General features: G+C 36.5%; 1 protein-coding gene across 1 annotated transcript; it reads right to left on the bottom strand.

The window, feature by feature from the left end:
* Positions 1-1792: 1792 nt before the first annotated feature.
* Positions 1793-18955, bottom strand: Slc10a2 (solute carrier family 10 member 2). The gene is made up of 6 exons (XM_055608509.1): positions 18579-18955; positions 11609-11727; positions 7780-7868; positions 6427-6602; positions 3956-4113; positions 1793-1920 (listed from the first exon to the last, which is right to left on the bottom strand). The coding sequence occupies exons 1-6, from the start codon at positions 18953-18955 to the stop codon at positions 1793-1795; spliced, it is 1047 nt and encodes a 348-aa protein (XP_055464484.1).
* Between the last annotated feature and the right edge of the window lie 404 nt (positions 18956-19359).

Below are 19359 nucleotides of genomic sequence, written 5' to 3'. Positions count from 1 at the left end.
TACAAGGGAACCCACTTGGACACTGAGCTGTCATAGGCTACATCTGTATAGGGGTTCTAGGTTATCGCAGTTCATGGTCTTCAGTTGGAGTATCAGTCTCAGAAAAGACCCCTTTGCCCAGATATTTGGTTTTGTTCCTAAGCAAGAAGGAGGACCCTGGGTAAGATAATCAATCCTCACTCAGAAAGGTGAACTGGATAGACACTGGAAGAGAGAGAAAACAGGGAACAGGACAGGGGCCTTCCACAGAGGGTCTCTGAAAGATTCTACAGGGTATCAAAGCAGATGCTGAGACTCATAGCCAAACTTTGGGCAGAGTGCAGGGAATCTAATGGAAGAAGAGGGAGATAGAAAGACCTGGAGGGGGCACAAGGAGAGCAACAGGACAAAATTTCTTTTATCTGTGCTTTTCTTTATGTTTCCTTGTCTCTCTCATTGTATTAAGTCAATTTCTAGACTGATATATGTTTTCTTTGTAACTTCTGACACCTCCCTGCTCATGATGGCTGCTATGGAATTTCATGTAAGCTGAATAGCTATTGTATTGACCCATTTGTACCTGCTTCATACAGATAATTCTTGAGTAGACCCCTCCAGAGTTCCAAATACCAGTTGCCAAATTCAAACTGTTTCGAATGAGCCCTGTTTCTTGAAAGATAGAATGGTCATCAGTGGATCCTAGTATGTGAATAGATGTAAAATATCCTTGATGACTTTTAGTCAATTCTAATTTGTTATTGAATTAATTAGTTACACTTTCTCTCACTTCTCCTTCTGGAATGTCATTGGAAGGAACTACTTTTCTAAAATACATGTACAGATAATTGCCAACATATAGTGTAAATATCACAAATAAATAGGTTGCAAAATTTCAAACTCATGATTAAAATGTCAGAGGAATACATTCATTCACATCAATCTTTTTAGAATCATAAACAGTGAAGAAATCAACATTTTATTGTAATAGTTGTTACATTTTAACATACAAAATGTATGTTACATTTTAACATACCAAAGTGTTTGACTCTGGGTTCAGCTAATATATGACAAAGTTTCCTGTTAGACCTATATTTTTAGGTCAGAAGATAATATATTAATGATAATCAATTATCTATTTATCATCTATCTATCTATCATCTATCTATCATCTATCATCTATCTATCTATCTATCTATCTATCTATCTATCTATCTATCTATCTATCTCTCTCTCTCTACCCACTTACCTACCTATCTTTAATCATCTATTTATCTATCATCTACCTATACATTCCATGCACATACATTTGACTTCCCAAGGATAAGTTTGACATCTACGGTTATAAGCCACTATTGCCAAAAATATCTGGAAAATTATGTCTGTACTGAACATACAATATCACAAATAAAAAAATATTATTCCATAAACAATACAATGAAGCAATTATTTACACAGTATTTACATAATGTTAATTATGTTAAGTAAGCTAGTATTGATCTGAAGTATATGGAGAAAAATACAAACCCTTTGCCATTTTATGAAAAAACTTAAGCTTTTGTGAATTTGGTACCAAGGGATATCCTGTGACCAGTCTCCCAAAGATACTGATAAATGAGTCATGTACCCACTAAAGAATGTGCCACTAGTCCCTTTATGCATAAAACAATAACTAATTTCAATTTGAATTTAACTTTTAACATTTTTTTTTGGCCATCACTCCACCAAAAGAAATAATTATAGTTGTAGTTTAATTAATGCTGTTCTGTAAGCTTTTTTTTTTCTTTTTCTTTTCTTTTTTTTGTCTTCTTAGTGCCTACTTCTCGTCTGGTTGAAATCCTTTGTTTGTCTCATGAAATGATGGCGTGGGGTCCATTTCATTGTCTGTTTTCTCTAGAAACTCAGCATCATTTTTCCCAGAACATTTCTTATATGCGACATAAACTGTAAAAACAATACAGGAGAGATCAAATAAATTTCAGAATGACACCTTGAAAAATTACTTGAACAGTGATTACATTGTACAGCTCAGAAAAGAGTTTTCATTTTCTACAGACTGGAGGTATTGTGAGAAACCAACTTTTTTTTAAAGTTCTGTAATCACCAATATGGCACAAAAACATGACCTTCTCATGGCTTCAAGCTATATATGCTACTTATCAGTAATGAAAATATAATTAATTATTTTGTATATGACCCACCCCAGTTAATGTGATAGTTTTCAACTAAATATGCCTGTGTGCATTCAAGGCTGTGGCCTGGTCATCCTTTGTGGAAAGACTTGGGTCAGGATAACATGCCTAGTCTTTCCTCTTCACCCATTCTTTCCTGTTGTTGATCAGACTTCCTTTCACCTGTGGTGAAAGTTTTTCTCAACACCTTATTTTTTATTTCTTTGCATGTTTATGAATGTGTGTACATGTGTGTGTATGTTGTAAGCAGGTATATGTATGTATTCAAATGCATTTCCATGCATGTGCCTGAGTGTGGAGGCCAGGGGCCAGCCTTGTCTGTTGCTCTTCAAGAGCCATCTATCTTGCTTGTTGATTGTTGAGCTAGGGGTTTTCCATTGGCCTGAAACTCACTGGTTAGGCTAGGCTCCCTGGCCAGAAAACTCAAGCCATCTACTTATTTGCATTTCCTCAGAGCCACAGCTGGACCAGTTTGATGGACCCTTATGATGCTCATGATATGAGACTCCTATACTGGAAAAGAGACTCTGCCTGAGAAGCATCACTGAGATACTAGGGTAAAGGGCACCTGCAGGCACATGGATACACATTCAAGCTGGGGAAAAATAATGCAAAGAAAAGTGAAACTATATCTGGGGATTTCCTAACTTAACCTTCAGAGTGTTTTTACTCTGCACCTCTACTTTCCATTTTCTATTAAAATCTTGTAAAACTTTAAAGGGAAGTTTATTTGTTTTAAATAGGATTTTATAAATGAGGCCTAAGCACCATCAAGCTTTGGATAGTCAAATGTAAGAAAAAGTTCCAATTTGGTGAAGGCCATTTGGTGTGGACCAAATAAGAAAGGATGAAATTATGCTAAAACAGAGTAAAATTAAGAATTGGACTATTGGGCCTATGGGGCCTTACAGAGACTGAACTGCCAACCAAAAAAACATGCATGGGCCAGACCTACATCCCCTGGGACACATATGTAGCAGATATGACACTTGTTCAACATGTGGGCCCTCTAACAAGGGAGTAGGGGCTGTCTCCAACTTGGTTGTCTGCCACTGTCCCCTAGCTGAGCTGCCTTGTCAGGCCCCAGGGGGAAGGGATGTTCTTAGTCCAGCTGCAACTTGAGGTGCCAGGGTGAGTTGGTTCTCCTTAGGGGCCTCCCCTTCTCTAAGAAAGAGAGGGGAGAATGAGGTAGGGGAGCTACAGGAGGGGGCTGGGATCAGGCTATAAAGAGATTAAACAAATAGACAAAAAGAATTAGACTATATATCTCTGGTACATCTTTGCTTACACTTCTTCAGTTTTATGGACATTTAAAATTGATATGTACAAATTTACATATATATCTGACAAGATTTTGCATGATAAATATAGTTTGCCATTTTTTTTTATAAACACCCTATTTACAAAGCATACCAAGACAAAGCTTTGAGGAAAAACCACTAAAACTTGGGTTCCTTGGAAGCATTTAGAAAGATGTACAATTAAATGTTCCTCAAAGGTTAATATGTCTCTCTAACTATTGAGGAAGAGAAAGTCAACAAAGAAGATCCATCTCCTTTGTTTTTCTCTTTAAAAAAGGTCCACTAAGACTTACAACAAAATTACAGTCTCTGCATCAGCATATATAAAGTCATGACAAGTGACTTCTGCATTTTCTCCAAATTGGTTTATACAATTCACTGCCAGATAATCTTACAAAGGCCTTTTTTTTTTAAAAAAAATAAATCAAATCCAAGATTTATTCAAAAGCAACATCACAGTAGAATTTTATTAGCATTATTCCTTACTTCCTAAAAATATCGCTGCAAAGATGATCTGGAAAATGCTATAGATGAGTGGGAAGGTGAACACAAGGTTGAGTTCCTCAGGGCTGAAGGAGAGCTGTACTATGGTAGAACACAGCTGTGTGTTCTGCATCCCAGTTTCCAAGGCAACTGTTCGGCACCTGGGAGTAAGATGTATATGATTTACCTTGTTATTTGACTAATTATGATATAACACAAAGAGAAAGTATAATGAGAGCATGTACATAGACTGCCCTTTTGTCTTTCTTCCCTCCCTCCCTTCCTTTTTCCCTTTTTTCCCTCCCTCTCTCTCTCCCTTCCTCCCTCTCTACATTCTTCCCTCTCTTCCTCCCCCTTTCTGTCTTCCTCTCTTCCTCCTTCCTTTACTCTCTCCGTCCCTCCTCTTCCTTTCTTCATCCCTTATTTTCTTTCCTCTATTTCTCCCTATGTTACTTTTTCTTCCCCTTACCACTTCCATCCTCCTACTTCCCCCTCTCCTTCTTTCTTTCTCTTTTCTTTTTCTCTTTCCTTTCTTTCTTCTTCCTTCCTGTCATTATTTCACTTCCTCCCTTCTTTCCCTCCCTTTATTTTTGTCCTTTCAAGATAGGTCTCACTATGCAGTCCAGGTTAGGTTGTCATCTCACTTGTGGCAATCCTCCTGCTTCAGTTTCCCTATTGATGAGATTACAAGCATGTACCTATGTTTTATCTCTGCTTTAAAAATACATATTTGGTGTATACTTTTAACACACAAATTTACATTGAGTAAATACATTAATACATAAAACAATCTATTACATATATTATTTTAAGCTTTATCTTTAATGTTGTGTGTGCATGTGGGTATAAGCATGTGAGCGCAGGTGCACATTGTGATCAGAGGCATTGGGTTCCCTTAGAGCTGAAGTTACAGGTGGTTGTGAATCACCCAATATAGATGCTAGGATGAAAACTCAGCCTCCCTGGAAGAGGTAGTACATGCTTTTAACTACTGAACTTTTTCTCTAGTCCCAATATGTTTATAATGTGAGAGGTAGATTCATTTATAATAGCATTCCATAGATCACAAAGGAGGTTTGGTTTACCCTTTTCAAACTATTTCCTTAGTAAAAGTATACAGAAAGTATCAGAGTTCAGAAAATATTGAAGCTATGGTATTTCTCATAGGCATTTATTTTTAAATAAATTTTGTTCTGACTAAATCTTGATGATAAATCTGCAAGGTAAAAATTAATGTTCTTAATCTTCAACAAAGAGAACTAAGATAAAGTAAACATGTAGCCCAAAGTCCTCCAGTTAGTGAGTGACAGGGGTAGAATGAAGCCCGAGTCTGCTCAGCTCAAGCAGACTGTGCCCCACACTGTTCAAGGTTGCTCACCTCTTTCCCAAATGCAACTCACACTTGTTTCTATACCTGATTTATATACCTATCTGTCTATTGATTTAGATAGACTATTTGGAAAGAAATGTTTTTGATAGTGACAAGTATACTCCAGTATTCATCACCCAAAGGTGATGAAGTCCATTTGGTACTGGAGGAATATATATAGTTATTAAGTTGATTATTTCCATGAAACATGCCATGCTTATTAAATCAGAATGCATAGCAAAGGAAGAGCTTTATTTCCTAGCATGTGGACTAATGGAGAATATCAGGCAGGTGAGGACAAAAGTAGTCAATACATCTTGAAGATTTGTATAATTTACAAACAAATGATGCTATTCAAATGATGTAATCTGTGATTGAAAGGTAAGGATTTTGAACTTGGCATCAATATTTTCAGGTCCTGTGGTTTGAGTAGGTCTCTCATCCAAATTCAAATGTTGCCATCCCATATCTAACCCTCAGTATCTAAGAATGTGACCTTGTGTGTGAACAGGGTTATTGTAGATATAAATAGTTAGGATGAGATTATGAGGGTGGCCTGTAATTTAATGTTACTCATGTGCTTATGAGGGGTAATTTTAGCTCAAAAGTGTGTACAGAAGGAATAAAATGTGACGAGACACAAGGAGAAGATAGGCATTAAAAGCCAAAGTGAGAGGCCTCCAATAAATCCTCCTCCCACACCTCAGAAGAAGCCAGCTCTATGCTGACTTAATGATTTATGACCTGTTTAACTGTAAGGACATGCCTTTTTGTTACCAAAACGACTGACTTTGGGGTATTTTTTATTTAAATATTTTATATGAATGGATGTTTTGTCTGCATATATGCTTATGTATTACATGTGTGCCTGGAGCCTGCAAAGGCCAGAAAATGATGTTGGGTATGCTAGCATTGTAGTTACAGATGACTGTGAACACTAGGGTGTTGGGAAGCAAACCTGGGTCCTCTGGAAAAGCAGCCTGTGCTCTTAATTGCTGAGCTATTTCTCTATGCCCTATGATTGTTTTATAATGGCATCCCAGAATGCTATTGCAACAGATGTTATAAACTAAAATGCTCAACCTCATTTATCTAAACCTCATACCTGTACCAAGGTTGACCAGCTATTCTCGCCAGGAAAAAACCCAGGCTGTATCCAGCTATAGGAAATATCGTTCCTATAACCCACAGTTTGGGTTCGATGATCCATGCACTTTGGTAGAGTATTCCTCCAACTACAGCTATGAGCACAATGAGAATGGCACCTGAGATGGAACCAATCTGGAAGAAAAGGTACAATAAACATGCTTGTGTCAAAGTGAGTCAAGAGATGTTTGTTAACAATCTTCAAGGGTTGGTGAGTCTATTCCTTTGGGAAAATGGAGATAAGTTTTCTATGTCCCTTCAGCTTCATAGAAAAGGAAAAGCTTCTCCTGTGTTCTAGAGACTAAGAAAACACCAGCACAGTATATTCATGCTTAATTGGCCCAAGGAAGATGTCTGAGCTTGCAAACCATCTTATATGCCTTTATGAAAGGAAAAAAAAAACTATGCTAGCAAAAGCCTAGCAGAACTGCCTCTTTTAGATGGATTTCTTTATATCATATGTCTTTTAGTAAACCACGAGCCTTTCTCAATTTTGATTTATTTTCACTTGTTATTGGGTATAAAATCTTGCCTCAGTAACATTTTATGCTTGTTATAATAAGAAGAAATAGATGTAAGGGTTAATAAAAGTCAAATAAGGTTAAACATAAGCCAGTGTTGTTATCTTTCCTTTTAAAATAGGTTTAATATTACTATGTGTAGGTCCATATGTATATTTGTGCACAGGAGTATTCTTGCCAACAGAGTTCAGAAGAGGGCCTTGGATCCCTTTGAGCTGGAGTTACCGGTGGTTTTGCATATCTTGATATGGGTGCTCTGCAAGAGCTGTAGACACTCTTAATGGTAGAGTCAACTTCCCATATTTATTTTCTTCTTTTATTAAACTTAAAAAAAATCTGAAGATGAGAACTTTCTTTTTTCCTAAGACAAGAAATGACAACTATCTTATTCCTCCACATCCCACAAGCTAATATGTACCAGTTTTTGAGCACTGAGGTCTATGTTGTTCTAGGTATGAGAAAGAAGATATGCAGTACCTCCTTAGAAAGCTGCCTAGATGTATTTTATACCATAAGCTCAGCCTATATAACAGCAAGGTTATTTGAGAATAAACTAAAAGCAACAGGTAGTGCTTGAATTGGTGGCTTAAAGGATGGATAGAAATTTTCCCCTCAGATATGATCAGAGAGGACATTCTTTAAGGAAGGACTTTATGACTGACAGTGGCAAGTATTTCAGAAGGTAGATTTAATGAAAATAGTACAGCTGAAGAGATGGAAAGACCATCTCATTCCAGTGCTGACTTCTGAACACTGAGTTTTGCAGTCTGTCCCTTGTAAGAGGTACTTACTTTAAGTATGATCTTTGCTTTTTGGGGCCATTTATGATTCACAAAGATTCCAATGGAAACAGGAATAACAAGGGCAACCAGAGAAGTGCCTAACAAAGATGAAAACAACATTAACATAAGGAAACAAAAATAGCTTGGAAAAGGCTTAGCAGTGTTCCTGTCTGTCTTCTTGAATACTGAAAATAGAATGTAGAATTATGTGCACACAGGTACACACACAGCAAACAAATTCACATATCCACATATATTTCTCTACACATCCATTATGTACTCAATACACATAGGAATTTTGAGGACTAACAAACTCTAGTTTAATTTTTATTTCAGTTATTCAAATTTATGACAGAGATGTGGGAAAATAAGATGAAAAAACATGCCCTAAATTTTATATGAGATAATATATATGGTAACTTCTCATGTAATTATAATCCCTTGAAGCTCAGTGTTCACCCAAACAGATAAAAGAGTCATACTTCAACTTCACCATGGAAGATTTACTGCCTTTCTTGTGGCATGCTATTTATGTCTCTATATTATTTAACACTTGTTTGCCCAATAGTACCTTTATTTACCAGAGCACTAGAGACTTCCAGTTTCTCATGGGATGTTTTTTTTTTCAAATACTCTTTTAAAATAGTATGAGAAAGTGAAACCAAATGTGAAATTTTGAAAGTATATGTCTGCCTGTGTTGGATAGATTGACATAGGTCTGGCTAACAAACTATGGATTGAAAGTTTATATGTATATTAATTTAAAATGAATCTAATAATGATTTCTTAATAGCTTCTTAGCTGTCCTGCTAATGACTCAACAATTATTGTTGCTCCCAAATTACTCAGCAGAATTGAAATAATAACTAAGAGAAAGGAGAAAACAAAGTAAAAGAAAGGAAAAACAATAAGATATATAAGAACTACTCCTTCTCAGGAGGAAGGGGCACAGGAAGAGCTATGGAAAAATGTTCGATTTCATAGTCAAATCTTCTAGAAAGTCCTTTTGGTTATTTCTGTAACCATACAATTTTGAAGAGATCTACCCTCCCCCTTATTTTGATCTTTAGACCACACCATAAAATTTTTAAGTTTTTAGGCTTTGAATTAAAATTATCTTGACACAACTGGTTTGCTCCTTTGGCCTAGAGTCCTCCCATTTTGGGGCCTCTAAGGTGACAGGACAACTGAAGAGGACTTTGGAATGTTCATGGGAGAAACATTTATTCTCTGGGTGAGGTAAAGCCAATGAAAGTTTTTAGTGTCTTCAAGAACCATTCTGGTTCTTCTTCACACCCAGTAGTGTGGTCCCTGCCCATGTAGGGCAGGTGCTATAATGTTTATTCTCTAGTGGATGGGGGAACTGACTCTTTCCTCTCCAGACTTCTTGATTTACTGACTTATTGTCCATGCTGTTTCAGATGCCTGTCTGTACAGATCCAAAAGGAGATGTTTACACATATCAAAACTATCATACACTCTTTATTTAAGATTTAATAGTGGGAATAGGAGAAAAGAAGGACAAGAAGAGGAAGAGTGAGAAGACGGTAACATGGACTGAAAGCTGTCACTTCCTTAGATTTTCTTACAGAATAACTTGATGGAATGATGCCTGCCTCACTGTGCTGTGGTGATTTGCACAGTAATGTTGACATCAGGCATTCACTGCCTGACACAGTTCAGCCTTAATGGTTCAAGCTGCAGAGGAGCTGATTATATCCACATGTCAGCATCTTCTGGGTTCAGCAGCGTTTTTAGAGTGGGAGAAGCACACTGAGAAATGTGGAGAGAAAGCTGTAGAGCCTGCCAGTAACTATTCCCAGTTCTTCAGTAATCTTGAGCAAATGTAATAATTACCCCAATCTCAACAATCTCATTTATAAGTGATGACAACATCTCATGAAACTCTTAGCTCATTAAAAGACTAGAAAAACAAACAGGAAAAAGGTCAGTTTGGAGAACAGCTTAGGCAGAAATTGTGAGCAAATAGTTAATTTTTGTGTTAAAACTTTTCTTTGTATTATTTTTAAATCCTGTTTTTTTCTGTTCTTTCTCCATTCCCCATGAACATGCAATTGATTTCTCATTTTCTCCTCTTTTCAAAATTTATTTGTCTTTCTTAGCATCATGACATACATCTTTAATCACAGAACTCAGGAGGAAGAAGCAGGCAGATCTTTGTGAGTTTGAGGACAGTTCCTGGTCTATATAGCAAGTTCCATGACACCCACTGTGATTCCTTGTTACAAAGCAAAACAGAAAAGAACAAAACCAAACAAAACAAAGCCCAACTTAAAATTTATTTGCCTTGAATTATATGGTATAAGTCACCCAAATAGTAGTTTGTATTTTTTAATATTCCCCTGGGACATTTTCCAGAAGGGACTGAATATCAAAAGAAGAATATTTTAAGGCTTAAATTATTTCTTTTGGCACTGAATAATGTCCCATCAAAATTGTTTAGTCAGCCAATACTTTCTCTGAGACACCTACAATATCCTTCACTGTTCAAACAGATGGCATTATTTAACTCTGGGGGAGGTTTTCTCTAAAGGTAAAGTTTGAGATGCAAACAGGCATACACACTTGAGCTTGGATGTTACTCTAAGCCCATTTTGGAGGAGATTCTACCGATACTTAGGAGTTCTTCAGGGGACAATAGGACATACCAAAGTCCCCACTAAAATCAAGGGGAACCCACAATTTAATGTACATGATAGGGATGGGGGAGAGCAGAAACTGAAAATTTTTGCAACACAGATGCTTACTTCATAGTCAGTCCTCACAAAATTTGTTCTAATTCAGTTGTTTCTAGGCTGAATCACATTTAATCATGGAAATAATCTTTCTTTGAAATGGAAGAGATTTTCAGTCTTGATTCCCACCACCACAGGAATTAATTTTACAAATATCTTTGGGAGTTTCTATTTGACATTGGACACATGCTTCTGTTAATAGTAAACCCAGCCTTTCGAAGATAGCTTAGGAAGGAATTCTTTGCAAAGTCAGCTGAAAAAGCTACTATCGTGCATTGTACCTGATGCCTGGTGCTGGATACTATATTCTCTACAACTCATTTCTGTCAAGGTAGTTCTGAGAGGAAACCTGCTTTGCACATGCTGATCATTTTCTCAGCCTGTACCTGACTCCATCTCCATGTTATACCAACTATTTCATATTCTACCACTTCCTTTCTTCCTAAAACATAAAAGAAGTTTCTTCAAAATGGAGAGGCATATAGGAGTTGAAATGAATAAAGGCAGAGTCATAACTAGCAAATTTGACTTCCAAGACATGATAATATTGAGAGTACCATTAAATTGTCTGTTGTATCAAGATACAGCATGCAGTTGATGATAGAGAACAATATATTTCACCCAGGAGTGTCCATTCTGCCACTCACGACTACCTACAATCCTGAAGTCATGTTATGATTTTCTTTGTGTGTGTGTGTTTCTTCAATTTGAATGTGTGGTACAAAGACCCAGTACCATAAACTCACCACAGGAATGATGGTGGTTCCCACCTGCCAGCAGTCTAATACTCCTCAGGGCAGACTGCTAGGTTAAGACTGCATTCCTAAAGCTATTTCTTTTCCATGTTATTTTGTGCTGAGGCAAATTTAGTATCTCTTCATGGAGTCAACTTTTGGAATGTACATTCTACCAATTCTCCAGGATCAATTCATAAAGAAATTATATATGGCAAAAAGTATACTCCTCGTTCAAAGGGAAATGATGCTTAGGTGTGAGCTTGGAGCCTAACCTGAGATCTTAGCTGGGACTTTCGCAGAGGGCTTGATTGGTAATATGAAGCATCCTACAGATAAATTACTTACCAATGCTATCATAGGGAATCACAATTTTTCCTGAGTCGACCCACATCTTGGTATAGATGAAGAGGCAAAGGGGCATCATTCCAAGGGCAAGCAGTGTGGAGCAAGTGGTCATGCTAACACTGGAATGAAAGAAACAGCTTGAAGCAGCTACCTGGTTTTTCTAGGAAAGATGCTCTTTTATTTCAATTTCTGTGAGAGTCAGACTCAAACATAAATTACTTTGTATGATAGAAATATACTTGGTCATGTTTGTAAAGTGGCTGGCTTTGGACAGGGTCATCTGCACTTGATGTCTTTTCATGTAGTCTGCACCATCAGTATCTGTTCTCAAAAATCATAGAGGGTACTGAATAATGCTTAAAAATAATGATTGAAGAAGGTACCAGGTGTCTGGGCTTGTGAACAGTTGTATAAACCTTTTTCCTCCAAGAAAAACCTATAATACCAGGTTATCTTGGAACAGAAATTACCTTGGCTTAGTAGCCATGACAATGAAATAAGCAGAAGAGTATGGTGCTAACTAGTCTATGATAATTATAATGAAGTGGTGATATTTTCCTGTAGCAAGGACATGGGAGAGTTGCAGGGCCCCATTCAGAATTCCAGTATGAAACCCATTTCCTACAGGATGTGGAAAGTTGGTTACAGGGCGGACTCTGACCACTACCTGTTGGACTTTGTGGTGATGCACCTGTCTGGGGGCTATTGACACTTCAAGGAGTAACCTCTTCCCTGTGCTTTGTAAATAAGTTCAATAAACTTATTGTTCCACATAATGGGATTTGAGTGAAACCCTTACTTTTGTCTCTTATAACTATAAAAAGATGTTTGTTCATATCTTCCTTGGGAAAGTTAATGCAACATCACTGTTTGATTCAACAGAGAACAGCACTTTGTTTACTATGGGTGTCTGACTGAGCAGGAAGATTTTGGGTTTTGATCTGGAAGAGTCTTTTAAATTAAATTATGCCATTTTTAGCACAATGACAAAGAATGGAAGAGAGGTTTTGAGCACTGGGTCTTCCTGAGCCTCTTCAAAATATTCTGGACAGAGTGGTACATTCTCTGCTTATAGACAGAGAGCCTAAATACCTGTGCTCTGAAGGCACACACTGGGTTGGAATATGTGATAACCCTTTTTATCTGGGCCTGTACAATGTGTTGGACTTCTCTTTGTCACTGTTACCTCACATGCTACAAAGAATTAAACAGCCAACAGGTAGAGTTTGGTTTCTAGAGCAATACGAAGAGGAAAGTCAATTGTATTTATAGTACACATTCCCTCTTCACAATAAATAACTATGCTGTGGTAAGGAAAATATATGAATATTAATGATTTTATCCCAATGATTCTGATAATAAATTTGCATAATTTTGGTAAAATAATGGTAGTAACAAAGTCTATCAGGGGTCTTAACTTCGTTAGAAATATTTTTTAAGTAAATGGACTTAAAATAGGTTTAAAAAATTCTGATTAAAATGTTTGTGTTAGTAGAGCTAAAATACCATGACAGTAAACCAATACAAAAGATGCATTTAGTCATTCAGGATTGCTGAATGGTAAGGCGCCAGTATTGTAAACAAAAGATGCGTTTAAAAGACTTTCTGGAGGCAGAGAGAAATGAATGACTAATATCATGTTTTTGCCCACACATCAAACCACCCTTGTCTGTCTGTCTGTCCCCCACCTCTCTTTACATATATATATGTATATATATATATATATATATACATATATATATGTGTGTGTGTGTGTGTGTGTTTTTACTGTCTTAAATATGATGTAGCCATTTCCCTCTTGAACTCTCAGCATCTGTGATTACCAGAAGAAAACATATACAAGACTGGGTCTATTAACTTTTATCATGGCAGGATATATGTGCTCACAAAGCTGTAAGCTTCCCAAGGATTTATACAGCCAATGGTTGTTTGATGATGAGGGACATTTTCTTTAGTAGGGTAGCTAGCAATGGGTTGTCCATGCTTCTGTAAGTAACATTTCACTTTTAATTCTCTAAGTAACCCCAAAACTTGTTGGTTCATTAAGGAAGATTTTTGTAGAATCATTTCTTTGCTTCTGTTGTTGGTGTTCTATTTATGGTGAGTAGCTGTTTATTCACATCTCCTCAGAAAAATGTAACACAATGATATATAACAACTTGAAAGCAGAGGAGGACTAAGCACAAGGAGGCAGGGCAAAAGTATGGGGAAGACACTGGGAAGTGAATCTTAGTGAAGCACAATGATAATCTATGAACTTAGATATCATAATGAAATGTGTAAATGTGTTGTTTGACATACTAACTAAAATGAAATGGAAAAAACTTTTTGACAAGCTTAAGCTTAATTGTGAATAGAGATGTACTTAGTGCAGACAGCTAATGATCTACAGTAATTTACTAACAGCACTTCACCTATTTATAACTAACACTCTGGAATTTACAAATCTGTGCCCCACCATTCCTTCTCTCATTGTGCTGACCCTCTCTGTCTTAACCTGCTCCACAATTAAAAAACCCTTTGTTGCCAGACAGCTAGTATATCCTCAGAAAGAAGGAATTCGGGGGAACAAGACTTTTTATCAGCTTATAGTAAAGAGGAGGAGGCTGAGAATGGTTTTAATTTACAAGAACAGATATTAGAAGCAAGTTAGAATTTTTCTCTCTTGTTTTTGAAATATCCTTGTAAAAGTTTGAATGAGCATTATTGATTGTCCAACTTGACATTGTATTGTGTTTTTTTATCATTTATTTTACTTATTTGTTTTATTTAAGATTTATTATTGAGTTTTATTTAAGAAATTTCTTAGTGAAACATTATGTAAGAGAAAAAAAATAGAAGTTGGAAAATGAAGGTTTTAGATGTTGAAGAATAAGTGAAAGAGGACTAGAAGTTCATGTTATCTGTGCTAATAATAGAAGCAAAACAAAAATTTTGTTGAAATGGTCCACAGAGAATTTTTATATAAACAGGAAGAACAATAACTTTGCAAATAAAAATGTACCTTATGTGAAAAAATTTAAGTTCTATAAAGGACATAGGTGTTGAAAATATAAATACTTTTGAAAGATAATATTGGAATGATAAAACTCTAAAGTATTCAAAAATTAAAATATAATTTGGCTTTTGTTTTTCTCAAGTAAGTCTTTAACTGCTAGGGAAAAGTTTTATGTGTATAGGGAAAAGAAGTTCATAAGTGAAGATCTGGTGTGTGTTGAGGAATTGAGTGTAATCAAGGACAAAGAAATACAAAGATTGCAATCACATCAAAAGCAAAACTTCACCTCTGAAACATCAGCAGAAGTGTGTCTGACTCTGTAGTCTGGGCAGGTGACGGATACGATATGATCAAAGGTCAAACACTAAGAAGAGTCCAGTAGATATTGTCTATCTGGATACCAAATATGACACTGACAATCACCAACTAGATGACCTTGGCAAAAGTTACAAACCTTAATTTTTTCATCTGTCAATGCTGAGGACCCTAAGATTCTTTGAAGAATTAAAATGCATCAATGTTCTTTAAGAACTTAGCCTTATATTTGGTGGCTCACAGTGTCTAATAAACATAGGCTAGTAAAATAAAAATCAACATTTTGTAAGCAACAGAGTTTGCTTACTGTGAGTGAGGATAAAAGAAAGAGTCAAGTGTGATTGTGTTGATTCTCCTATAGGAGATAAAAGATGTGTGAACATGTACGTGTATTTGAAAGAAGAGACACTGTTTTAATAAGCCAAAGGATCAAGGGTCTTAAAAATAAGGGGTAGGGAGAAGATGAGGGAGGGGTTGGGAGGGAATGAGGGAGCTGGATACAGCTGGGATACAAAATTAATAAACTGTAACTAATATTAAAAAATAAAAAATTAAAAAATCAATGAACAGTGAAATGGAAAATAAAGTATGTAATATTTGACTAAAGACAAAGGTCATGGTTGGAAAAGACACTAAACAGGAAACCGAGAAAGTAATGATGATAGAAAGCAAATGGGTAGTAAAGAGTTGGGGAAACTGATGAAAGAATGAATGAGAATATATAGTTGAAAAAAGTTAATGGAATGGAAATATAGGAAAGTTTTTGTATTGTGCAGCTAAAATAAGCATGGAAATATCATATATCACCTTTGTGTGGAGACAGAACACAAACACAAAGAAGAAAAGAAAACTCTGTGTAACTTGACCCATAAACTCGGCTGCCACCAGATTCACCTTTTTGGTCCCATTTACTTTTCCCTGATATATTTTGTGCATATGCTGCCATGACACATGTTAGCTGAGAATTTCTGTGTACTGATCAGATCTTCAAACAACAGTGTCTCAAGCTGGAAGTTGTAAGAGAAGTATTTAAAATATTATTTGCTGCTAAAAAATCACTATTTTTATTTATTTATGCATTTATTTTAAGTAATTAGACACTATAAAATTCTGATTATAGATAATATGGGACAGGTAAATAATTTCTTTTTCCAGGGACCACATCCAAGAAAGCTAAAAGCCAAATGGTATGTTTTGGTACCATATTGCATTGTTAGTGCTAGTAAGGAAGTAACTGTTCTCAAATTATCTTGTCTTGTCTGACATTGCTTGAGTTCAAGTAGAGATGGAGCAGGCAGTGTTATAAGAATACAGAATTAGAAATCTAGATGATAGAGAAGGCTGCATCTATATAAATTTTCTGAGACTTAAGTTGTATAAAACTTACTCCACAAGAATTAAGTCTTGTAAGGGCTGTTACCTAGTCTCTGAGACTTCACTTTCTTTAAAGAAATGTTTAAACATAGTTTACCTTACATGAAATGTGTAATACCATCTCTTCAAAAAAAAGTTTGTTTGCTATTTATTTATTTATTATTTATTTATTTATGCTTGTGTGTGAGTTTGCATACACGTGTGTGTATATAGGTGCCCACAAAGGCCAAGAGAGGCCATTCTATCCCCTGGAGCTGTAGTTACAGTTTTGATCCAACTGATATGGGTGCTGTGAGTGAAACTTAGGTCATATGCAAAAGCAGCAAGTATTCTTAACCCCTGAAACATCTTTCTAACCCCTAATGATATTTTTCATTATAACACGACCACCTCTTTATGACAGAGATACATTAGAATTGCTGTGGCAGAGCAGGGTAATGCAATGTCTTCTGCACTATACTACTGAGTGATTTGTCCTCAGCATAAGTGATATAGTGAAATTAATATGTACCATATACAGCTGATCTCATATTCAGCAATAATGTGTGGCATTATGTTCAGACATAGGTTGTACTGTTATGAGATATATTGTTTAAGACTTACAAATTTTAAGAAGCTGTTTAGTGAAGTGTAGGCTTCTGGGTCATTCCTGGCAATCTGGTAGTTATGAATTCCTGGAACTCTCACTCTGTGTATGTGTGTGCCCATGCACTTTCACACAAACGTGAGTGTGCAGGTCAATGGAGTAGAAGCCTAAAGAACCCTGATTACTATATTGTGCTTCACAGATTAACTATACATCAATAGCACTTAGAATTCTTTGTTTATTTACAGAAATAGTATCTGTTTCTAGGCAGTAATTCTATGTCCCCATGAAAAATGAGTACTGTGTATTCTTTGTTTTTTAAGGCATCAGGAAAATAGTACCAGCTGGGAGTTGGTGGCTAGTTTCCAGCTGCTCACCAGGCACCCCAGAACAAATAGAGCTGATGGCAGGTTGTCCAGGATTTAATAAGCAAGTGGTTCTGGAACAGCTCAATGCTTAACTGAAATGTGTATCTTCCACAAGAGAGGAAGAAAGTGACACTTAGTTATTGAACATTCCACATTAAAACTCCCACATTAGCCCTGTCAGGTTTTTGTTTGTTTCTTTCTTTCTATTAGTCACCAGTCCTCTCTTCTACCCAGTGCTAGTTCAAACTGGCATAAGTTGGACTGGACAAACATTACAGTTAGATTCCTCTTTTGAAAAACAGCGAAAAGGTTTTCTCTTTATTTTATAGAGAAGTAGGCATAATTAAATAATACTGCTGAGAATTTTTTTCTTTTAATGTCAGCAGAGATCAAATAAATTTATGAATTGTTTATTAGATTTTTAACCAAGAAGTGTTTTGTCCAAAGTACAGGCTCTTAGGTGGAAATGATGCTGACTACAGAGTTTAACGTTTGATGAGAAATTTGAGATTGTATTTCCACTCAGACTACCTTGTCATATACAGAAAATTCATCTTTATTCCATTCAAAAAAACTTTCTCAGTTACAGTTTGTAGATTGGGAGGAATTATTTAATGAAAAAAAACTTTGACTCTTTCCCCAGAGGTGATACAACTTTTGTTAATTGAATTAAAATTCAAAGTGCAAGCATAATAATCCAGACTAAGAAAAACAAATACCAAGGATTCACATAATAATCCAGAGTAAGAAAGACAAATATCAAGGATTCCTCTCAGAGGCTGATCTAGATTTAAATTTAAACATATACACATTACCATACACACACATACACACACAGGACATGATATGGAGGGAACTATCAGGGCAGATCAGGAAGTTGAAGGCAAGGAGGGAACAGATAAGATAAGGGAATGTATGTGATATGAAAGCAGAATAGGAAGTGGATCAGCAGAAGGGAGAAAGGGGGACTAGGATGGTAATGAGGAATGAGTAAGAACAAAGCATAATGATATACACTTACACAAATGTCACACAGAAATCCACAACTTTGTGCGCTGACTAAAAATACTAAAGATACAAAATTGAAATCTAAATTACTGTTTTGTTTCAGGATGAAACAAAATAGGCAGGCAGAAGTGCACAGGCGAAAACCAAAGGCCCCAATTCTAACAGCAAAGCTGCTGCCCCAAAAGGTGCACGCACTGATTCTTCCCGTTTAACTCCTTAGACATTTACTCAGTACAACACATCAAATGGACCTCGGAAAAGATACAGGTGTCTAAGTTTAGCCCCAGCTGATTGCAGCAGTTGCAGATTCTTCTGTCTTACCTGAGATCCATGTCGCCATCTACCCAATAGGCCAGGATATTGGAGGAAGTTCCACCAGGGCAGCAACCCATAATTAGCACCACCACAGCCTGCACTGGGAGGATACCAAAGGCCGTGGACAGGATAAAGCCCGTGAGCGGCATGATTCCAAACTGACAGAGAAAGCCCACGAAGATGCCCCATGGCCGCTTTATGTGTCCTAGGAACTTGTGGATTTCCACATTGCATCCCATAGAAAACATCACCATGGCGAGCAGGATGGTGAGCACAGTGCTCATCACCACACTGAGAATGGCATTGAAGTTGCTCTCAGGTACTAGGCAGGAATCACCGTCACAGAGAGTTGCATTTGGGGAACAGACAGAGGAGTCAGCCATCACTGTCTGTGGTGTGCAAATGGCCAAGTCCACAGAAGCACCAGTTCCCTGGTTCTGTCTCTACTGGCTTACTTTCAACACGTCAAACTTTTAAACCCTTTCTAAACATGTGGTACTTGGTGTCTCTTTCAAAAGCCACATTAGAGAAGCAATAAAAAACAATAAATGCTAGTATGTCAGTTTCGAGAGACTGAATTACAACCTAGCACAAATAATGAATCATAAAAGTCCAGAAAAACTACTGGCCAAGACAGAAAGTTATAATTAATCATTTATTGACATGATAATGAACCGTGCCACATAGAATTAACCATGTTAATGTTTAATCCCAGGAATGTTTGCTGGTAATAAGTTTAGTTAAATAAGTAAACTGAATTTTACAGAACTTTCTAAGGGTTGAGGTG

Source organism: Psammomys obesus, unplaced genomic scaffold, assembly GCF_907164565.1.
Source record: "Psammomys obesus unplaced genomic scaffold, mPsaObe1.curated_primary_1811, whole genome shotgun sequence".
NCBI classification, from domain to species: domain Eukaryota; kingdom Metazoa; phylum Chordata; class Mammalia; order Rodentia; family Muridae; genus Psammomys; species Psammomys obesus.
The sequence above is the reverse complement of the archived record's forward strand: the minus strand, read 5'-3'. Positions and strand labels throughout refer to the sequence as shown.

Excerpts from the sequence above, each read along its gene's own strand:
- Slc10a2 (XM_055608509.1), bottom strand. The coding sequence starts at position 18,955 with ATGGCTGACTCCTCTGTCTGTTCCCCAAATGCAACTCTCTGTGACGGT. Across the intron at positions 6,603-7,779 it reads AAGCAAAGATCATACTTAAA|ATTGGTTCCATCTCAGGTGC; the intron begins GTAAGTACCTCT and ends CTTTTCTTCCAG. Across the intron at positions 4,114-6,426 it reads GCTGGTCAACCTTGGTACAG|GTGCCGAACAGTTGCCTTGG; the intron begins GTATGAGGTTTA and ends TCTTACTCCCAG.